Genomic DNA, 18743 nt, shown 5'->3' on the forward strand with positions numbered 1-18743 from the left:
GCCAGAGCCAGGAGGCCGCTATTGCCTCTTGGCGTTGTCTCGTCCCTGACGATTCTGACGTCCTCTCTGGGACTGCCGAGAGAAAGACGCCGACTGTCCTTGGCGCTGGCTGGAATATTGTCCTTTATAGGACTGTCCAGATTGAGAGGAATACTGTCGTTGGTTTCCTCTGTAGTTAGAAAACCCCCGACCACGTGCCCCCTTAAATGGCACCTTACGGTAGGTCAAAGAGCCTAAGGACTTAGCTGTATCGGTGTCCTTTTTAATGCCTTGGAGGGCGTCATCCACATGCTTTCCAAAAAGCATCTCTCCGTCAAAGGGGAGGTCCAAGATCTTATTCTGGACCTCCTGGCGAAACCAAGTCGCCTTCAACCAGCCTTGGCGGCGCAAGACGGCTGAGCCCGCCAAAGCCCTGAAAGCAGTTGAGGCAATGTCCATCGCACAGTCGATGACTTCCGAAGAGCATCGTTCTCCCTCCAACAGCACCTGTCTGGCTTCGTCTTGACTAGTTTCTGGTAGCTGGTCCAGGAATGGTTCCATATCACACCACATCTGGCGGTCGTATCTGCCCAGAATAGCCAGAGAATTAGCTGCCCGCACCAACAAGCTGGCCATGGTGGAGAATCTTTTACCCACATTGTCCAGTCTTCTGCCTTCTTTATCTGGAGGCGTGGTTAAAGGAGTGGACGGATTCTTAGATTTACTTTGAGCAGCTTGAGAAATAACAGAATCCGGCTTAGGTTGTCCTAGAAGACACGCAGGACTGCCCTCTGGTGCCTTGTATTTCTTCTCCAGCCGGGGAAGAACCGGAATGACGGTTGCTGGATTCTGCATTGTCTTCAGTCCCTCATCCCAGACATGTTCTATAATGGGAATTGATCTTACAGACTTCTTATATTGGGCTTTAAAGTCATAAAGGAAGCAGTCGGACTGCTCCGCCGTAAAGGGCAAACCAAACCTCTTGGATGCCCGTTCCATCAAATTATGGAAACCCCCAATGTCCACCGGAGGCGATATATTTGTCTCTCGGCCTACAGAATCAGGATCCTGTGTATCATCAGGGTCCCCATCTGGATCGCCTGGATCTGTAAGAGGGATCACCTGTCCCTCGTCGTCTTCGTCCGTATCTCCATCGTCCGCGTCATCATCAGCAGGTTCCGTACCTGAAGGTTGGGGAACCACTAAGGGCAGCACTGGTGAAATGGACCGAGGTACCTCTCTTGGTAGAGGTGGCAAGTCCATTGGTATGTCACGTGGCACTTCCAAAGGAGAAGGACGCACTGGAGTGCGATCCGGCAACGTCGGAAAACGAGATCTATAGTCTTGCAGCATCTGTTGCAAATCCGACACCAAAGCCACTGGCAAGGCAATTAGGTCCTGCCTTATAGGGCGGGGGCGTAATCCCTGTTGGTGCCTCTCCTGCCCCTCTGGGCCATAAAACTCCTCCGTATCTGTGTCCTGCTGTTTGACATTCAGGTCTGAAAGGCTGTATGCGTCCCCAAACTGCCCATCCTCCTCATCCTCCTCCGAGTCCTCGAGAAGCATGGATGGTGGCAAAGGCATGACCCGCCTAGGGGAAGTCATGTCCGGTGTAATCACTAATCTTTGGGTTGAAAAATCCAAATTTTTCGTCGTCGACGGTCCCGTCGGCGGTCTCGTCGACGGAGTCGATGGCAACGGGATTTCCAATGTCGACGCACTCGACGACGACTGAAAGGCAACTGTCGTCGACGGAGCTGAAATCGTCGTCGACGATGAGGCCGTCGACAGTCCTGTAATCCTCGTCGACGGAGCAGCCGTCGACGGAGCAGTCGTCGACGGGGCAGCCGTCACCGGAGCAGTCGTCGACGGAGCAGTCGTCGACGGAGCAGTCGTCGACGGAGCTTTCTTTTTCGTCGACGTAGTCTGTTTCATAGTCGGCGGAGCACCCGTCGACAGTCTCGTCGACGAACTTGTAGTCATCAACATCGACGAACTCGTCGTCGTCGTCGTCATCGTGGTCCTCGTCGTCGACACCGCCGTCGACGAAGTAGATATTGTCGACGGTCTCGTGGACGACCCCATGGAAATAGGCTTAATTGAGGAGATCGTCGTCGACGTACCTGCTGCCGCCTGCGTCGACGGACGCGGTTTCTTCAGTGGCACCGACTGAGGAGTTTCTGCAGCCTGTTTCTTTACAGGTTTCTCCTTCTGGGACGGAGGGGTAGATGTAGCAACCCCCTTATTGTCCTTAGGGGCTATGTCCAAAGTAGCCCGTCCCTGCCTCTCCTTTACACTGTCGTGAGGAGATTTTTTGGGACCAGCCTCCTCAGACCTGTCAGAGATCCCGTGAGGGGCTTTGAGAGGAACCTTGAGAGGGGGTTCCGCAGAAGTGGAGGGCGATGACCTACCCCTCTTCTTCGATCTCCTGGAGGAGGTACCAGAGATAGATCCTTCCTCATCCGAAGAAATGACCTCCCTGGTCTTTATCTTCTGCAGCCACGTCAGCAAGCGCCCCTCTCTGTCTCTCAAGGTCTTGGTCGAGAAGGTCCGACAGATTTTACAGTCGGTGGCCTTGTGTTCCGGGTACAGGCAGTATATGCAGTTCTCATGCCTGTCTTCCACAAACAGCCTCTTCTTCCCACAAGAGGCACAAGCCCTAAATAAAGCTTTCTTCTCCTTTTCTGACATTCTGTCTCAAAAGATGGTAATAAAGATATCCAAAAGTAACTCTGTGAAAAACTGAGCAGAGCTCAGTGGAGACTCCCTAGCACAACGTGCGGTAGAAAAATCTGAGGCTCTGAGCTCTCTCAGGAAGGTTCCAGAGGGTGAGGCTGTGCTGATTGGCCCTGGCAAAAGTTTGGGCTCTTTTACACAAAGAGGGTGATATACTACAAAATGAGATGAGGCCTAGGCCTATTTTTCTCTTTTGTTTCTATGGTTATACATATGTATATATATATATATATATATATATATTTGTTACCGAGGCTCCCATTCCGACGACGGGGAATGATACAAAGCATGAGAATCTATGAAAGTTCCAATACTGGGGTAAATGATAATGTCCTAATTTTATGGAGATAGATAAAACTGGGCCCACAAAATTAACCATGCTTTCAATTAGTTAAAAAAAAACTATAGGTCAGATGCTGTATGCTTACCATTTCCACTTTTCTTCCTCCTCTTTCTTCATTTTTTTCTTCTTCAGTTCAGTTCCTTCTGAAGGCTGTCCTTTAGTTTTATTTTTGTCTTTGTTCTTAACCTTTTTCTTCGGCTTAATCTGTGGCTTGAAATCCTGTGAGAAGCATAAAAAAAGCTCACTTACTGTATTTATCTTGTAAGTAATGCTTTCTCAAATCCCACCCATTTGAACCAAATACCAAGTGAATCAATTTAGCTTTTAGAGAACAGCAATACACCCTACACCCACTCGAGCAGCCCTACACAGACAAGAGGGTGCAGAGTCCAGATCCATCACTTTGCTTAAGTGCGAGAACATAAACGAGCTGCGTTTGATCTACTTATCAAGTCAACTGAACAAAATTCTCTGCAGTTTAAAGGATTACAAACTAACAAAATCTAACTGAAATGTTTAACACCCCTTTAAGCAAGACAGGTTTTTACCAAGTCCATTATGTCGGTCAGTATTTCAAACAACGGTAAAGTAAACAAAATCAAATGCAAAACTAACATTGTAGAAAGTTGCCTGTTCAAGTGGCAGTACACAGATCCAAAACAAAATGCTTAGTTACTACTAAAATGACAGATACACATGCTCTACTACTGCCATCAAAAATACAAAATGCATGCCTTCCTTTTACCTCCTCTTCCGCCTTTATTTTCCTTTTCTTTGCTTTCTTGCTGTCTTCAGTCCTAAATTCATCCTCCGTTTTAGTGTGCTCCGTTTTGATTTTCTTGGGCTGGTAATCAGTGCTGTGTGAAAAATATTTAACATTTAATATCTATTTTTTAGAAGAATACAAAATGTAAGAATTCGACCGCTCTAGAAAACTTTTCATATAATATTGCCAATTCTTCTGGGGCCCATCTCACACACTACTAATAACAGCCCGCCTTAAGTCTATTAGCCTTGTTGCTGGACCTTAAACTGAAAGCCCATATGTCAACTTAAAGCGGGGGAAGGGGGTCAAGCAACACCGGGGGCACAAGTGGAGAGAAGCAAAACAAGGAGGGAGAAAAGCAAATGGACGACAGCAGCATGGAGCAGCACACAAGGATGAGCGCATCATCGAGGGGGCGTGAAAGAAGTACATAGGCGAGACAGCAACACAGAGGGGAAAAAGATTAGCACACTGGGGAGACAGCTGGAAACACATGCACTCCGCTGGTGTGCTTAAGACAAAAGAAGAGTGGTTTCTTAGACAGTGAGCAGTTAAAGGACAAGTAATTTGGCAATGCTCCAGACAAGATAAGCCACTGAAAAACGAGTGACTGTAGAGCCAACGAATCATAAGCAATGGGTGGGCTGCAAGGTCCTCTACGTTCTTGGTATGCCCACGATGTCTTTTGCAACTAGACCGCTATGCTGTCTTCTTGGTATCCTCTCCCTTATAATACATTTTTAAAAACACAATCCAGCTCCGTATAGATAAGTGGCAGTGAATACTGTGATACACTAGTAGACACAGGGATATGGACCTCAAAACAAACTCAGTGTAGAGAGGTGAACTCAAGAGGCAGCTAAAATCTCTGCTCTCATTACATGAAGTACAAATACAAGTCTTGGAATTCAAGTGTAAATAAAAAATAAAACTTAGTCCCATTTTACTGCTCCTTTCAGTGACTTACTCCTCATCATCGCGAGATCTTTTTGGAGGCTTAGAGTGCTCAATAGCAGAAGCGAAATAGGCATCGTCAGGCTCCTCTTTAACTCTAGTTGGGCTGTCAGGATAAAAGAAAAAAGATTACATGGCTACAGACAAATGAGTTTGAAGCACAACCTCACTTGCAGAAATTGGGAGATTCCCAGCTCTAACTTAACACCATCTCAGACAGTACAATTTTCAAATTGTAACCCAAGTCAAATACATCTGGTAGAAAATACGTTTCCATTCAATTTTGGGGAAAAGAAAATATTTAAGGCTCATAGTTGCACAACTAGTAAACTTACTATTACGCTAAAATTCAAACAAAAGCAAAAAAAAAAAAAAATTTTTTTAAATCAACGCGTTAAAAACTATTTGACCTCCAATGTGGAAAAAAGTATACAACTTAATTTAGATAGACATTAATTCATCTTAGGCCATTATATTTCTCTCGCAATAACTTCTGAGCTAATGTGTATCAGTCCTAGCCAAAAAGGGCACAACATCCAAACCATGATAAGATTTGGAAGAGGAGAATGTTCGAACCTCAAAGTTAACGTTTCAAACTAGATGTCTGAAAGCATCTCGCTTGGCGTGGTATTCAGGGTAGCAGGTCACCAGTTATGAAATGCTTTCTCATTCAGAAGCTCTTTAAGGAGGCACCCCCACAACTACATTAAAAGAAAGGGCATTTTTACTTTCTAGCAAAGGCAGAATAAAAGCACTCTAAAGAGGCGAACAAACAAATCAGTTTTCTCCATTAATGCAATTATATTCCGAGAAGCTAAACCCTTGCAGGAGGTCGTCAGACGTAAATTTAAAGTTCATCATTCGATAAACTGTCTTTTGCAAAAATAAAAAGAACATTTACTACCACAGATAACATTAAAAAAAAAAAGAGAACACATAGCTACTTCTGAGACTGGCTACAAATATCAAATAGGTTTCCTCTTGCAGGAATTAAAAGTTTGTTGGTAGCACCATCATTAAAAAGGAAAAAGGGACATCGTAAACCAAATTAAGGTCTTACCTAGGGAAACCGTTTTCCTTTTCCTTCTTTAATTTGATCTGATCATCAAATTTGTTCTGAAATTAGAAATGCATCATTTTAGTTTTCAACAATTTCAATGGCCAAGAAAAAAAGAGGACTAAAACAGCCTCATGTTAAGAAGATAAATATGTCCACCCATCATCCCACTGTGAACTGATTAAAAGGTGTTAACATTGCCTTTTCAACCACAGTTTTGACCTATAAAGCATCTATGGTTAGCAACAACCAACGTCTGCAATAAGACTCTAAGCTATGCCCCAAGTGAGCTGCAAACTCAAGCTACAGGTCTCATTCCAAGGATATCATGAGCTTCAATCGTTTACTCGCTGGGATAGTTGAAATACTGCAGCAAATCTGCATCAGATGTCAGGTTTGGTCAATTGAGTTATGCTAGTCAGGAGTGGACGGGGAAGTAGGTGCTTTTTTTATTTAAATAATCGGATGGGTGAAGAGCAACATGCATTGAATGGACGATTTGCACACCTAAAGCCGGTTAGTACAGCAGTTTGATTTAAGATCCCAGGTGAGAATAATGATCCTTATAGTAGTCTAGGAGGCAACTTGTTTGTGTTAGATGGCGCTTACAAGATGGTATACTGCAGGGGGATCAAGTATTTGAAATGCAATAGGACTCACATTTGCGAAAGTTTAAACTATTGGAATTGTAAAGGACAATGCCTTTTATTTATTTGTGAAAAAACCACACTTGTTTGTGAAGTTCACTTTAATGGCGATCGCGCCCCTTTTAGACGCGGCTTGGTGCAAGCTCAATAAAGCGAGCAGCATCTAAAGAAAGGCACGCGGCCACCATTAAAGTGAAAGCACAGTATGGGATGTTTTCACGGAAAAAAAGAGTAAAAAAAAAATAAAGTATATTAAAAAATGTTCCAGAGCACAGCCGCTATAGTTAAAGTGGACAGCGCAGGCAAATTAAATAAAGAAACGCAGTCACTATGGTTAAAGTAGACCGGCCGACATTAATTATAGAAAATATAAAAGCATGTGGCGTGCGGAGTTGTAAGAAATCAAGTCGTTGGTGGAATAGGGAAAATCATTAAAGAAAATATTGCTTACAGACTAGATAAAACAGACTAACACCACAAGTAAAAAGTCCAGTCCTCATGGTAGGTTACAAATGCAGACAAGGCGGTACTAAGGAGGGACTACAAAGCCTATTTATGATTCAAAAGCAATGATTTCGAAAGGATAGTAACCGGAGCCAATTGAAAAGATGGGTGGAGCGTCAAGTCCATGCCTGAATACAGCATGCCTCGCAAAGCAGCGCATGAGCTGCCCAGCCTTGACCTAAAAACGAGGGGAAGCTGTAAAGGCAATCCTTCAAGAGAAATCTGGGAATCACTGCATCAGGACCTCAACATGCCTAAACAATTTGACAAGACCCTAGTGAGCTCAAGCAAAATGCAGCTTCCTGGTGTCACACAAAGGTGGGGCAAAGGTGGGGCTTGGTGGGTGAGAATTGAGTTAACAGTCGGAGAGGTTCCAAGGTTTGTTGCAGAGACTTCGTCTAGAAAGAGAAGATAAGGGAGCGGGCTTGGAACTCAATAGCCTGGCATCAGTTCCTAGCCATCTGCTGGCTACCAATAGGTCTCCAAGTCACAGCTTTGTTATTAAAGCCAGAGACTTGGAAAAGGAGCTATTCTATAATGTAGACAGATAAGAATGGTTGGAAGACCAACTACAAACTGCACTTGAAAAGAAAAGAGAAATTGCAGCTGCTGTTCAAGGCCAGTCCTGCTAACTTTGTCAATGCTTTTTATTCGTTTTAACACATTGCTAGCATATCGCAAAGAATTTTAAAAACACATTTATTAAATTGCACACTAGCAATACAAAAAATTTTTTATTTGAGAAACAAAAAAACTCAAGGTAACAATGTACTGCTCACCATACATTATCCCTATATAGCAGAAATCAATTGCACCCAACCCTCAAAATTACCATACAGCATGACAAAAAGAAGCAATGCACTAGTTAATCAGCAAACGAGTACACCAACGGCACAGACTCCAGTAACTCCAACAGTCTGCTTCGATAAAACAGACCAAAATCTATTGAAATCAGGATTAGACAGATTTGCTGAATTTTGTTGAGGTATACCCAGATGCCCACAAAACTGTTCCCACATGTCTTTGGGCTTTCTTTGCTCTGGTAGAAGAGTGGTATGCATCTTGGCACTGAATCTGCACCAAAGAGCCCTGCAACCATAGCATACCTTCACCTTGAGTGGCAGTGCCGAGCCACCGACCTCTTTGCCAACTGGCGCTTTAGGGCAGTAACCATTTTCTCATAATTAAGGACATCCACTACATACCCAAGAAGTATGACCAAGGGCACAACAGGTATCACATGTGCCACCATTTTATAAAGATCTTATCCAACAGCATGCCAGAAACTCTGAGCTTCTGGAAATAGCCAAGGTAGGTGCATAAAAACTGCACGCGGTGCCACACACCTGTTACATGCCTGATTTCTACTGGTATCTATTCTATAGAATTGAGTGGGAGTCATTCTGTGGAGAAACTGAAAAGGCATCAGTCTGTGCCAACAGCTAGAGAGGAGAGCTATTTAGGTAGAGCAATACGACCATTCATCATCGGTCCATTGTTCACCTACATGGGCAGCTCATTTCTCTATTCCCGGCGGTGTGGTACATTTAATTTGTGCCAGTTTCCTAATACTCGGCGTGTCCTGTGGCCAACTATTGTTACAAACAAGGATTTCAGTAACCGAATATGGAAATTGGCAAATAAGTACAGAAATCATTTTTCAAATAAATTCAGGAATTCTACTACACTATACAAAGATCACTTTCTGGTACTGCATAGCCATTTCATGTAAGACATTGAAATAGAGGACCTCCTTTCGATGGTATTAAATATTAGCAGATATTTTTAATCTTTGTGAAGTCCCAGCCGCAACGGGCCTAACTACAAAATATCCACTCCCTAGATTCATGTGAGGAAGTCTCCACTTTCGAAAATATCTCCAGTTCACACACAAGACTGCACAAGCCTAACTCGTTCTAAGATGCACACAGCCAAGGTCCACAGTGTGGCCTTCAACAAAGGAGTTGCCTGCATGTGCGGAGAATGGTGAAATTCAAACATGATTAAGGATGTAGACATCAACCATATCCTTCTGCTTTAAGGTAAATATTATTATTATTTTTTTATCTAAAATGCTTGATTATTAAAATTAGCAAGTAAAAGGAGAACCCCAAAGGGACTTGGCATAGAAGCACCCTCTTACGGAAAATCTGTAATGTAGCTTAGTTTAAAGTAGTGCAGTTATCAACTCATTGGACTTACATGGTGGTTTATTTTTTCTTGAAGGACAGTAACTAGTCAAGAAAAATAACGAAATCACAAATTCTTTAAAATGGTTGTATTTTGCCGCAAGAAAAACATTAACATTTAGAAGGTGGGATGAAGGCTTAGTAACGGAATGAAAGACCTGCAGCAAATGTTTTACCACTATTTAGTAGAGGAAATTCTACCTCCATGGGTGCTCTTAGCTTTTGCTCTCCCTCAATCACACCTGGTTTGGAGCCAAAGGATTTGACGGAATGAAAACTAAAAATACCATGTTTCCATCGCAAAAGGTTAGCTCCTAATCTTTGAAGGAGTGGGAAAGAAGACTGCATATGCTCAAAAAAGGCTTTAGAGCAAAGATGAACAAAGGTCCTTTCTAAATGCATTTTGAAGAAGTAGAATTCAAGTATGTCATCGTAATAAAAATCATGCCGACAAACTCACAATAACTGAGAAGCAGGTCTCCGTAAAGAGACCTATGCAGTCTTTCCTTTGGTGGCATGAGCTTGAATTCAGGTGGATCAATTCCTCTAATGTCTATTTCAAAATGTAAGAGCCATTCCAAGCACAAAATAATGTTTGGTCTCTTCAAATGTAAAAAAGACCACGACAAACAAATGCTTAAAAAATGTACTTGAGTCATAGTCTCAACAGATTGTCAGAGGAAATCTTGCACAAAGAAGCTTGGAGCCTTGCCAGAAACTAAACAGCTCGCGCACACAGGAAACTTTAATATCAGCACTGCCTAAACAGGAAAAAGTTGTTGGAAAGCCTCAACGTCAATTTAATCAAATTCAGTTTTTTAACCACTGAGAGATGGAAGAAAGAAGGCATACAGCTATTACAACTCCGGGCTAGCAGAGCAAAGCTAATCACAAGCATTCGTTACCCCAAACTTTCATAAAGGAAGGGTGCCTGGGTCCATACATTATTTCATGCCAGAAGTATGTATGGTCACAAGACATAGCAAACTTCCTTTTGGAATCAGTCTTTATACGTAGCTAAAAAATAAAACGGGGGACAAGTCACTGGCATCCCATTAATGTTTGTAAGACATCAACAGATGAAATAATGCGACACTCAAATATTCAAGTTCTAGTTGTGTGGGGTGCAGGGAAATGGTTACTTCCCAGTAGGAGTAGTTTTGCAGCTTGTAGAATTTTCTGGATTCACATGCGGTGCATCATTCTGCCATCTAGCGGTTGGGTCCAGAAACATCTTGTTAGTCCCCTCTATTTTTGCAGATGGATGTCGAATGTAGCCATTTGGTTCTTGGTCTGTCCTCCTAGGACGTCGGACGTGCAGCCCAGTGCATGCTTACCATCGTCAGATTCTTTTTTAATCCATCTAGTCTGTGCTGGCTTCCTGATGTTCTTAGGTGAGGCAGATTACAACTCTCCATGTATCACCTAATTTTCCAGGGAGGGTCATATGTGAATCAAGAAAATTGTTCAAACTACAAAGCTACTCCTAGTAAGTAACCCTTTTGTTCTGCAGCATGAACCTTTTTCTGGATTCACATGCTGTGCATCAATTTTGTAGCGGTACCTTTAGGGTGGCGTTGAAAATTAGTGACTTTGCAACCAGGTGCTCTAGTACCCTCTATCCCACTTGGACTTTGTTTACCTTTATATCCATGCAACAGTGTCTTGTGAAGATGTTGAATGAAGAGCAAGTGGCTGACATGCATAGGACCTTTATTGGCATGTTCACTAGGAATGCTAAAGTTGCCCCAGTTTTCTTTGTGTAATGGGCTCTAGACCTGGTTTCTAGATGTGCGTCCGATTCTTGGTAGATTAACTGTATCACTGGCAAAAAAGAAGCAGTAACAAAAGTGCACCATCGCAAGACAGATAGTGTAAAGGAAACAAACAACTGGTTTCCCTTTCAGATCTCCTTTGTCCTTTCCAGGTAGTACATCACTGCTGTACGAACATCCAGCTTATGGAGGGCTCTTTCATCTTGTGCTTTTGGTTGATGGAAAAACCCCAGGTGATGGATGGCTTGATTCACATGGATCAGTGATACGACCTTGGAGAGGAAGTGTGGGTTGGTCTGCATGACTACCCTGTCCTTGTGTATATGTAGGTAGGGCCCCTGGGTAGGTAGTGCTTGTAGCTCGCTCTGTGCAGCAAAGCGATAGCCATTGGAAAGGCGGTCTTTAAGGTCAGTAGCCGCAGTTCTACCTTGCATAGCAGTTCAAAAGGTGCCTTCAGTAGTTGTGCTAGTACCAGGTTGAGGTTCCAGATTGGTCATTGGTATGGGCACAGATTTGGAGGAGCTATTCTCTTCACTCTTTCCAGAAACGTTTTAATCACCAGTGTTGTTAAGAGGTTTGTGTAGGCTACTATTGCATACAAGTGCACTTTTATTGAAGCTTAGGTTAGGACTACGATTATCTGACTCCTCTGGTGTCCTCCATTCTGAGATGGAACTTTTCCTATCTATGCACCACAGGACACCATTGCTATTTTAGCACAGTAGCACCTCCATGTGCTTGGCCTTCTAGCCTTTTTTTTGGGATATCTAAACACAGCTTTGGAAGGTTCAAGTGACCAAGTTGTATGCCCTCAGGAGTCAGACTGCCAGGTTCAAGGTGCTTACTTCCAGGTGGTGGACTCTTCCTTCTTTTATGGAGAGGAGGTTGTGTTTTGTTTGTAGTCTTACATCTCCTTGTGCAATTTCCACCGTGGTCCGTGAACCACGTCCATCTAGCCCACTGTGGAGAAATCAGGATCGTCATTTACAACTGTTTGCACTCATTTATAACTAAAGGTATGAGTGTAATTGGGTGAAAGGCATATGCAAATTCCCTGGATCGGTCTATTGACAGGGTATTCCCCTGGAAGCGATAGTGTGGGTGCCTGAACACGAAGTCTTGGCATCTTTCGTTTTCTGGTGTTAACAGATCGATCTCTGGGATGCCCAGTGTGTGAAGAGTTCCTGATGCACCTGCTGGTCAGGTCCCATTCCTCCGATACCGATGCTGGTCTTCTTAGTATGTCTGCCTCTTCGTTTGACTCCTGTAAGGTGTGTTCTTATTAAGGTTATTTCCCTCTGAACGGCCTATGCACATATTTGCTGGACTGGTTTAGACAAAACTTAAGACTGTGTTCCTCCTTGCTTGTTCAGGTGGACAACACAACTATGGTGTCCCGTTTGGACATAGTCTTCCCTTTATATGCGTCCAAAAGCCATTCAGGGCCAGGAAAACTGTTTTAGTTCCACTATATTTATTCAGGATCCACTCTTGGAGAGGTCTCAAGTGTAGTCATGTGTGTGGTATATGGGAAATGCACAAGGTCATCATGCCAATCATTTTCCCTTATAGTCCTCACTGTCAGAGACTGACCCTTGCAGTAGCGACAAGCATGTTCTGGGAGTGCCTGAATTTTCTTGAGGGAAGGGAATGACTTCACCTCAGTGTTGATTGCTGCTTGAAGGAAGGACTTTTCCCTTCCCGGCCTCACTGAGGATTGTTTCAGGTTGATTTTGAAACAAAGCCTGTGGAGGGTGTCCATGACTGTTCTTGCATTGGGAGAAGGAGTTTGCGTTTCACCGCCAGTCATTCAGATATGGGTACACATGGATACCCTTTTTTCATAGGCAGGCCGCAACAGTGGGTAGGCATTGCGATTAACCCGGATGCAGACTTAATTTGGAAAGGGAACACTCTGAACTGGTAGTGGAATCTCTTGTGTTTGCGGTTTATGGGGATATAAAGGAAGGCATCCTTTAAGACTATGGTTGTCATTGTCATGTAGTGTATATCCACGCAGTCGAAGGGGGACCTATAACAGCATACACATTTTGAATTGGAGTCTTTATAAACTTGTTTATGAAGCGAAGAGCCATACTTTTTGGACCTACTGGTCTTGTTTTGAAACAAGGAAATATGCCAAGTAGTTCCCTGGATCGATTTCTGTTGTGGGCATCTATCACTCCCTCAATCACTCTCCCCCACCCCCCAACTTGATCACAGAATCACTTGATTGAGGAGCTGGCTCCTCTGGAGAGCTGTTCTGCCACAAAAAGGCTGGCGTATGGTCTGTAGCTGCTGGTGTTGAGCAACTGACTGTTGCTCCACTCTGCTATGGAAGGGTGCCTGTGACGCTGTGCTCTTGAAGTTCCCCTTCCTGCTAGTCTCCGTATGGGCGTTACCCCTCTCCCAGGGTGGCCTCAAAACTTCAACACTTCCATGGCCTTAGCACGGTCTTTTTTTTTTTTTTTTTTTTTAAGTTATTGAAGAGCCTCATCCACTGCTCTACGAACAAGTGCTCTTCGGGGAAGGGGAGATTTATGATTCTTTCTTGTATCTTGCACTTGAACGCCACACCCGTAGCCAGTCGTGTCTCCTCAAGGTTGAGTCAGTGACCATCTGCCTGCTGCCTGAGGGCAAACTTCAAGCATGTGTTGGCAACAGTCTTCCACTCTTCGACTAGTGCAGCTGCCCGCAATTAGAACTGCTCTGGGAGGGCGTTTCATTAGCTAGCCAATTTCTTCCCATTGTTGGCTGCCATAACAGTTCCTGAGAGCGCTGCAGTTTGCGATCCACAAACATGTTGCTGCTCCCCTCTGCATTTTTCACCTCACCACTTCCACTCTCTTGCCCTCCTTCTAGAGGGTGGGCCGTGGAAGTAGGGATGTTGGCTCCTTCTGGCTGTGGATACGATTATGGAGTCCGCTATAGAATTTCCAAAGATGTATAGTGGGTCTCTGGAGGAGTACTTAAATTTCTCTCCACTATTGGGTGTCACGGCTCTGCAGGGTGCTGGCTCCCTGAAGGCCTCCATTCCCTGGACCAGAATGCTGGGAAGCTCAGTAGATATTTGTTCCAGCTCTTTAAGGGCAGAGGAAGTTTTAAGAAGAAAGCAGGTCTGTATCTTCTCTATCTTGAGTTAGACTCCATAGCCATCTGCTGCCCTTTTTACAACAGAATTGTACGTGGCGATATCGTCTGGAAGGGATGGCCTTAAAGGGTAGGAGTCTATCCATCCTCTGACGAGTCTGCAACATTATCTTGGGGCTGCTCATCAGCACTTTTGACGTCTGAGAACAGCCTCCGATTGTCGTGGAGCTCTTCGCCCCGAAGAAATGTATTGTGGGCTTCCTGAAACTGGTGTGGTTGGTGGGTCTAGCTCAACCTCCTCCGTTTCCTCCAAGCTGGTTCACCCTAGGGCTCCAAAGTTATGCCTCAAATGCTTTATTTTGTAGAACTGCTGCCATTTAGGCTTAGAGAGGTCTTTTCAACAGAGCTCCTTTTTGTCAGAGTCGACTGCAGTCAGACAGGAAAGCCTTTTCTCGTGTAACCTGTTCATAGAGAGCTGCCAACTTATCTGCTTTAAATGGGTCTGCCTGACCCCTATAACTAGATCCTTCACTGCACCTGGCTGACAGTAGATGTTGCACGAATATGCACGTTGTTTGTAGTACACAATGAGTAAGGTGCATCATGATTAGTGCTTCTGGTTTTCCATATTTATACATATAAATACAGACGGAAATCGATATTTTGTTTGTCTGTATTTATATTTATTAACTGCAAAATACGAGTAAATGTTGCAGCGCAGTTTCTTTGCCACGCCCCCTGCTTCCAGGAAATGCCTTCCAATCCCTTCCGATCTTCCAATCGGAGTCTTTTAGTGCCCTCGTGTGGACCTATGGGCTCAGGGTCTTGCAGTGACGACAGTCTTCAGCCAATTCTCGTCTGATCTAAGCGTCACTGTGTGGGCGTGCCAACACCCCCAGCCCCTCCCTCATAACTTTTATCCTTTATTTGGGGGCTCACCTGCGTATTTATCCTGTTTGTCTGCACTACGGACCACCAGGCGCCTTCCTGCTGCCACCATCAGCATTTGCTCTGCGCCAGCCCGCCGCCATCCCTACTCGCCAGGTAAGTGTGTTACGATAAAGACGACGGAATTGTTTGTTGCGGGTAATGAAGTCGCACCGAGGCATTTGTAAGACTACTGATTCCAGTCTGGTAATCTCCGCTTGTCGACCGATTTTAGATGTGGCCCTGTACGCACTCGCCCCCCGCCCCCTGTGCACTCCGCCTTCTCCTTTCACCTGACTTAGCGTGCTCTACCGCCCTTACACTAATCCGCATGACCCTAATACGTGGGGGATTCGGGTATGTCGCTTCTATTTCCAGCTTCCAACGGGGGTTGTGTGTGTGCTGGGGGGGGGGGGTGATGCCGTGTAGGGGTAAGGTGGGCATAGAGGAGGCAAAGCATGTACATAGTGTGGACAGTGAGTTGTGGCGTTATTTTGAGGGGCAAATCAAATCCTTCCTATGGCTTGGTCTCCTTAATTGCCAATGCCATTAAGTGGTAGAGGTGCGCGACGTGAGTCAGGTGCCTGGTTCTGGCTCAGCTTAAGGTTCTTGTGGATACTCAAACCCAAAGCACACTGGCCCTTCATGTCGCTTTTGTGTGTCAACCATGCTGTAACCTCATCTTCCAAGAATTAACGGCTAAGCATTACAGTTTGGTGTAAAAAGTGCGAGGGAAAGAGATATCAACCTAGTGACTGAATTGAAACCAGAAAACCTGGAATCAACCCTGGCTTCCACACTCGACCAAATTGTGTGATCCTAGGCAACTTTTAATTTCACTTTGCTTTCTTTATCACATACAAGAACACCTTGAAATGCACGAGTTCTGGATGTGTGCTGCACACAACCTTCTTTGGGTTTGATTTACTAAACTGCATTTTTGTTCCAAGAATAACTATAAACTAGGCCATCCACAGGGTACACATAAGAAATTATTTGCTACTTGCCTCTCTAAAGGTCGTTGACAGGGAACAGAGGAGGCATAACTGTTTCTAAGTTCTTGTTTGAAAACTATCACTACTAATACATACTTCTGAATACAGTGATATATTCTTATGTACTAAGGTGAAATACTTCGGAAAGTTACTGAAATATATATTTTTAACATTTTGAATAATCTATAATATTTTACATTTTTATTGCACGATTTCTTTCAAAATGAACGTGTTCCTAAAGAAAAGTGGTACAGGACACCTTTGCTACCCTTGCTTTAAGTTAATGTGTAAAAAAATGCTTGCCTGTTTAACTTTCTGAATATTATGATCTGTCAAGTGAACAGCAGCCCAGTGCTCTCCCGCCCTTACACCGATCCGCGCGACCCCAATACTTGTGGGGGGGGTTCGGGTATGTTAGAGTCGCTTCTATTTACTGGTGTTGCTGAACAGTAAATGTGCCTCACCTTGGTTTCTTCCTTTTAACACCTGATACTCTCTGTATTTCAAGCTGTCAGATTCTTGTTCATCTTTCCTTTCTTTCTCTATCCCGGTTTTCCTCTTTCTGCCCACCCTTCTTTCCCCCAGTGCTGCCTGTCTCTCTCTATCAAACTCTGATGATGACATCAATGAGGGTTGCCTATCTCTGGCAACCACAAGACGGAATGACGCAGAGTAGTACAGGCACAGCGGCCACACAGGCCCTGGAACAGCTACTTCGGGCCTCTGGCCTTCTCCTTACTACGCTTAATCTCAGTGAAAATAAAGGCAGCGTTTTAAACTGTTTTTGCTTTAACATTTTGTACAGCTACCATTAAAATCAGTGTGTTGTGTTGCCATTTTTACTTTGTTGTTCCCTCCGTTTGACTATATTGGCATTCTTTCACAAGCAAAATACTCATTTTGTACTGGGGTACGATCGCGCTGCAATCTTCATGGCTCATGCTTGCTTCTTATCTATGTGTGCCCCTTCCCTTATTTGAGCGGCAGCAAATTTTGAAGCTGGCCTTAAAGACTTCTGAGCAAAAAGAAGCATGCCGATATAAAATGTTAGTGCTAGGTCATTGTGTTGGAAAGTTTACATTTATCAAAGTAGTGTGTGTGGAGGACAGAGCACTATGCTGCAACTTATATTGGTGTAACATGTGACGTATATGGTGTCTGTAGGATGTAATTCTGCACTATATGTGAGGGGTCTGTGTTCACTTTGTTTCTTGCTTTCAGTGTGTTGCACTCTCCTGACTCGCCTGCTGCTGCAAGGTCCTGACGTCACTTCCTGTGTAACACTTAAGGTAAGCCTGTTAAGTTTAGGGTTCAATACTTCCTTGAGGTGCCCCATTTACCTCTGCACTTCCATGTAATTAGTATCACACCGTTTAAAAGAGAGGTTGTCAATTTGAAATTGGTGGGCCTACTCGGCCTTTCATCCTTATCAGGTCGATAAAACACAGAGTTTTACGTCAGTATGGTGTACGCCTACGGTGAGGGTAATTGTTCAGAGAAAAGGCACATCATAAAACAACAACAAAAACACCATCTGTCTACCTCTGTCTCCCCACTGGAAAAACTAGAATTTGAAACCTTAAAGCTTTTTTTACCTTTGAGGAAATCCGGAACAATAAGGCAACCACTGCTGTGGGTCTTTCTGCCCTAAGGCGCCTATTTTGAAAGTTATTCTTTTTCATAGTGTGTCCATGATGTCCTTTTGCATCATTTACTTTTTGTGATATGATAGATTACCAATAGCAAAAAAGCTTGCAGAGGTCAGAATACACGTCACCATCGCCTCCATCTCGCTCGCCCACACCCCCCCGCATCAGCAGAAGCATGAGCGGAATATATCAATGAAGAAACAATTGGTATATGTGAACATATTTGGACAAAGAAGAAACTAATTGCATCGAAAAATGTACAAGCTAAGATCAACGAGAAACATTGATGGATTGGTATGCCTTTGGGGTAAAATTCCTACATACCCAATTCCAAGTGCAGATAATGGCTGAGTGTTTTGTCATGGTCAAATACAGTATTTCAAACATCAAACCAATGGCTGCTTAATTGTTGAATCCTTACATTTATAGAGATGGGCCGCAAACGCAAGGACATTGACCATTACGTACAGGAGTATGCTGAATTTGAAGCCGTATCCCTTAAAGGGATGAAAATGTTCACCTGCAAGTCATGTCAAACAACTGTCGACATTGAAAACAGGGCAGCGGATAATATCAAAGCCCACCTGAGCAGCAAAACCCACGAGAGACGTTCTTCTCCGGTCGTGGAGAAGGCCCGCATGGAGCAAATGACCATGGAGTAATGCACAACTCTTGCACGCCAAAATATTGAAGAGGCTGCGGATATCCCGCACAAGTTTGTGAAAGCTCTGTGTGAAGGTGGTGTTCCACTTCACCAGACTGATGGTCCAATTGGAGAGCTGATTAGGCAGCTGTGCCGTGCAGCAAGGACAACGTGCAAATCCAGCAAAATGTACGAAAAATATCTCCCCGAAGTGTTTGAAGCAAATGTCCCTATCTCTTTAACAATTGATGAAACCACAGAGGTGCATGGTGACCCAACCATTGGAACATTGGTCACATATTACTGTGATGATGAAGAAAAAGGTCGCCACTCAGCCTTGGTTGACATCGCTGTATCTGAATAGTGTAATTCTGCTAAAATTGCCTTAATTGTATACAGAGTGCTTCAAAGGTTGGGTAAATCATGGCATGATCTTGTTGCAGTATGTTCTGATTCTGCATCCTATATGACAAAGGCAGTAACTGATTT

At 44.0% G+C, this 18743-nt stretch overlaps 1 protein-coding gene across 1 annotated transcript in view; it reads right to left on the minus strand.

Annotated features, from left to right (window-relative positions):
* Nucleotides 1-18743, minus strand: part of TOP1 (DNA topoisomerase I) — a 210528-nt gene that overhangs the window by 136150 nt on the left and 55635 nt on the right. Inside the window, exons 5-8 of the mRNA XM_085619113.1 lie at nucleotides 5839-5894; nucleotides 4792-4884; nucleotides 3804-3915; nucleotides 3144-3277 (exon numbers count right to left, since the gene is read on the minus strand). Of these exons, the coding sequence (XP_085475239.1) occupies nucleotides 3144-3277; nucleotides 3804-3915; nucleotides 4792-4884; nucleotides 5839-5894 (395 nt within the window). The remainder of the gene's footprint in view (nucleotides 1-3143; nucleotides 3278-3803; nucleotides 3916-4791; nucleotides 4885-5838; nucleotides 5895-18743) is intronic.

Source organism: Triturus cristatus, chromosome 7, assembly GCF_964204655.1.
Source record: "Triturus cristatus chromosome 7, aTriCri1.1, whole genome shotgun sequence".
Classification (NCBI taxonomy): domain Eukaryota; kingdom Metazoa; phylum Chordata; class Amphibia; order Caudata; family Salamandridae; genus Triturus; species Triturus cristatus.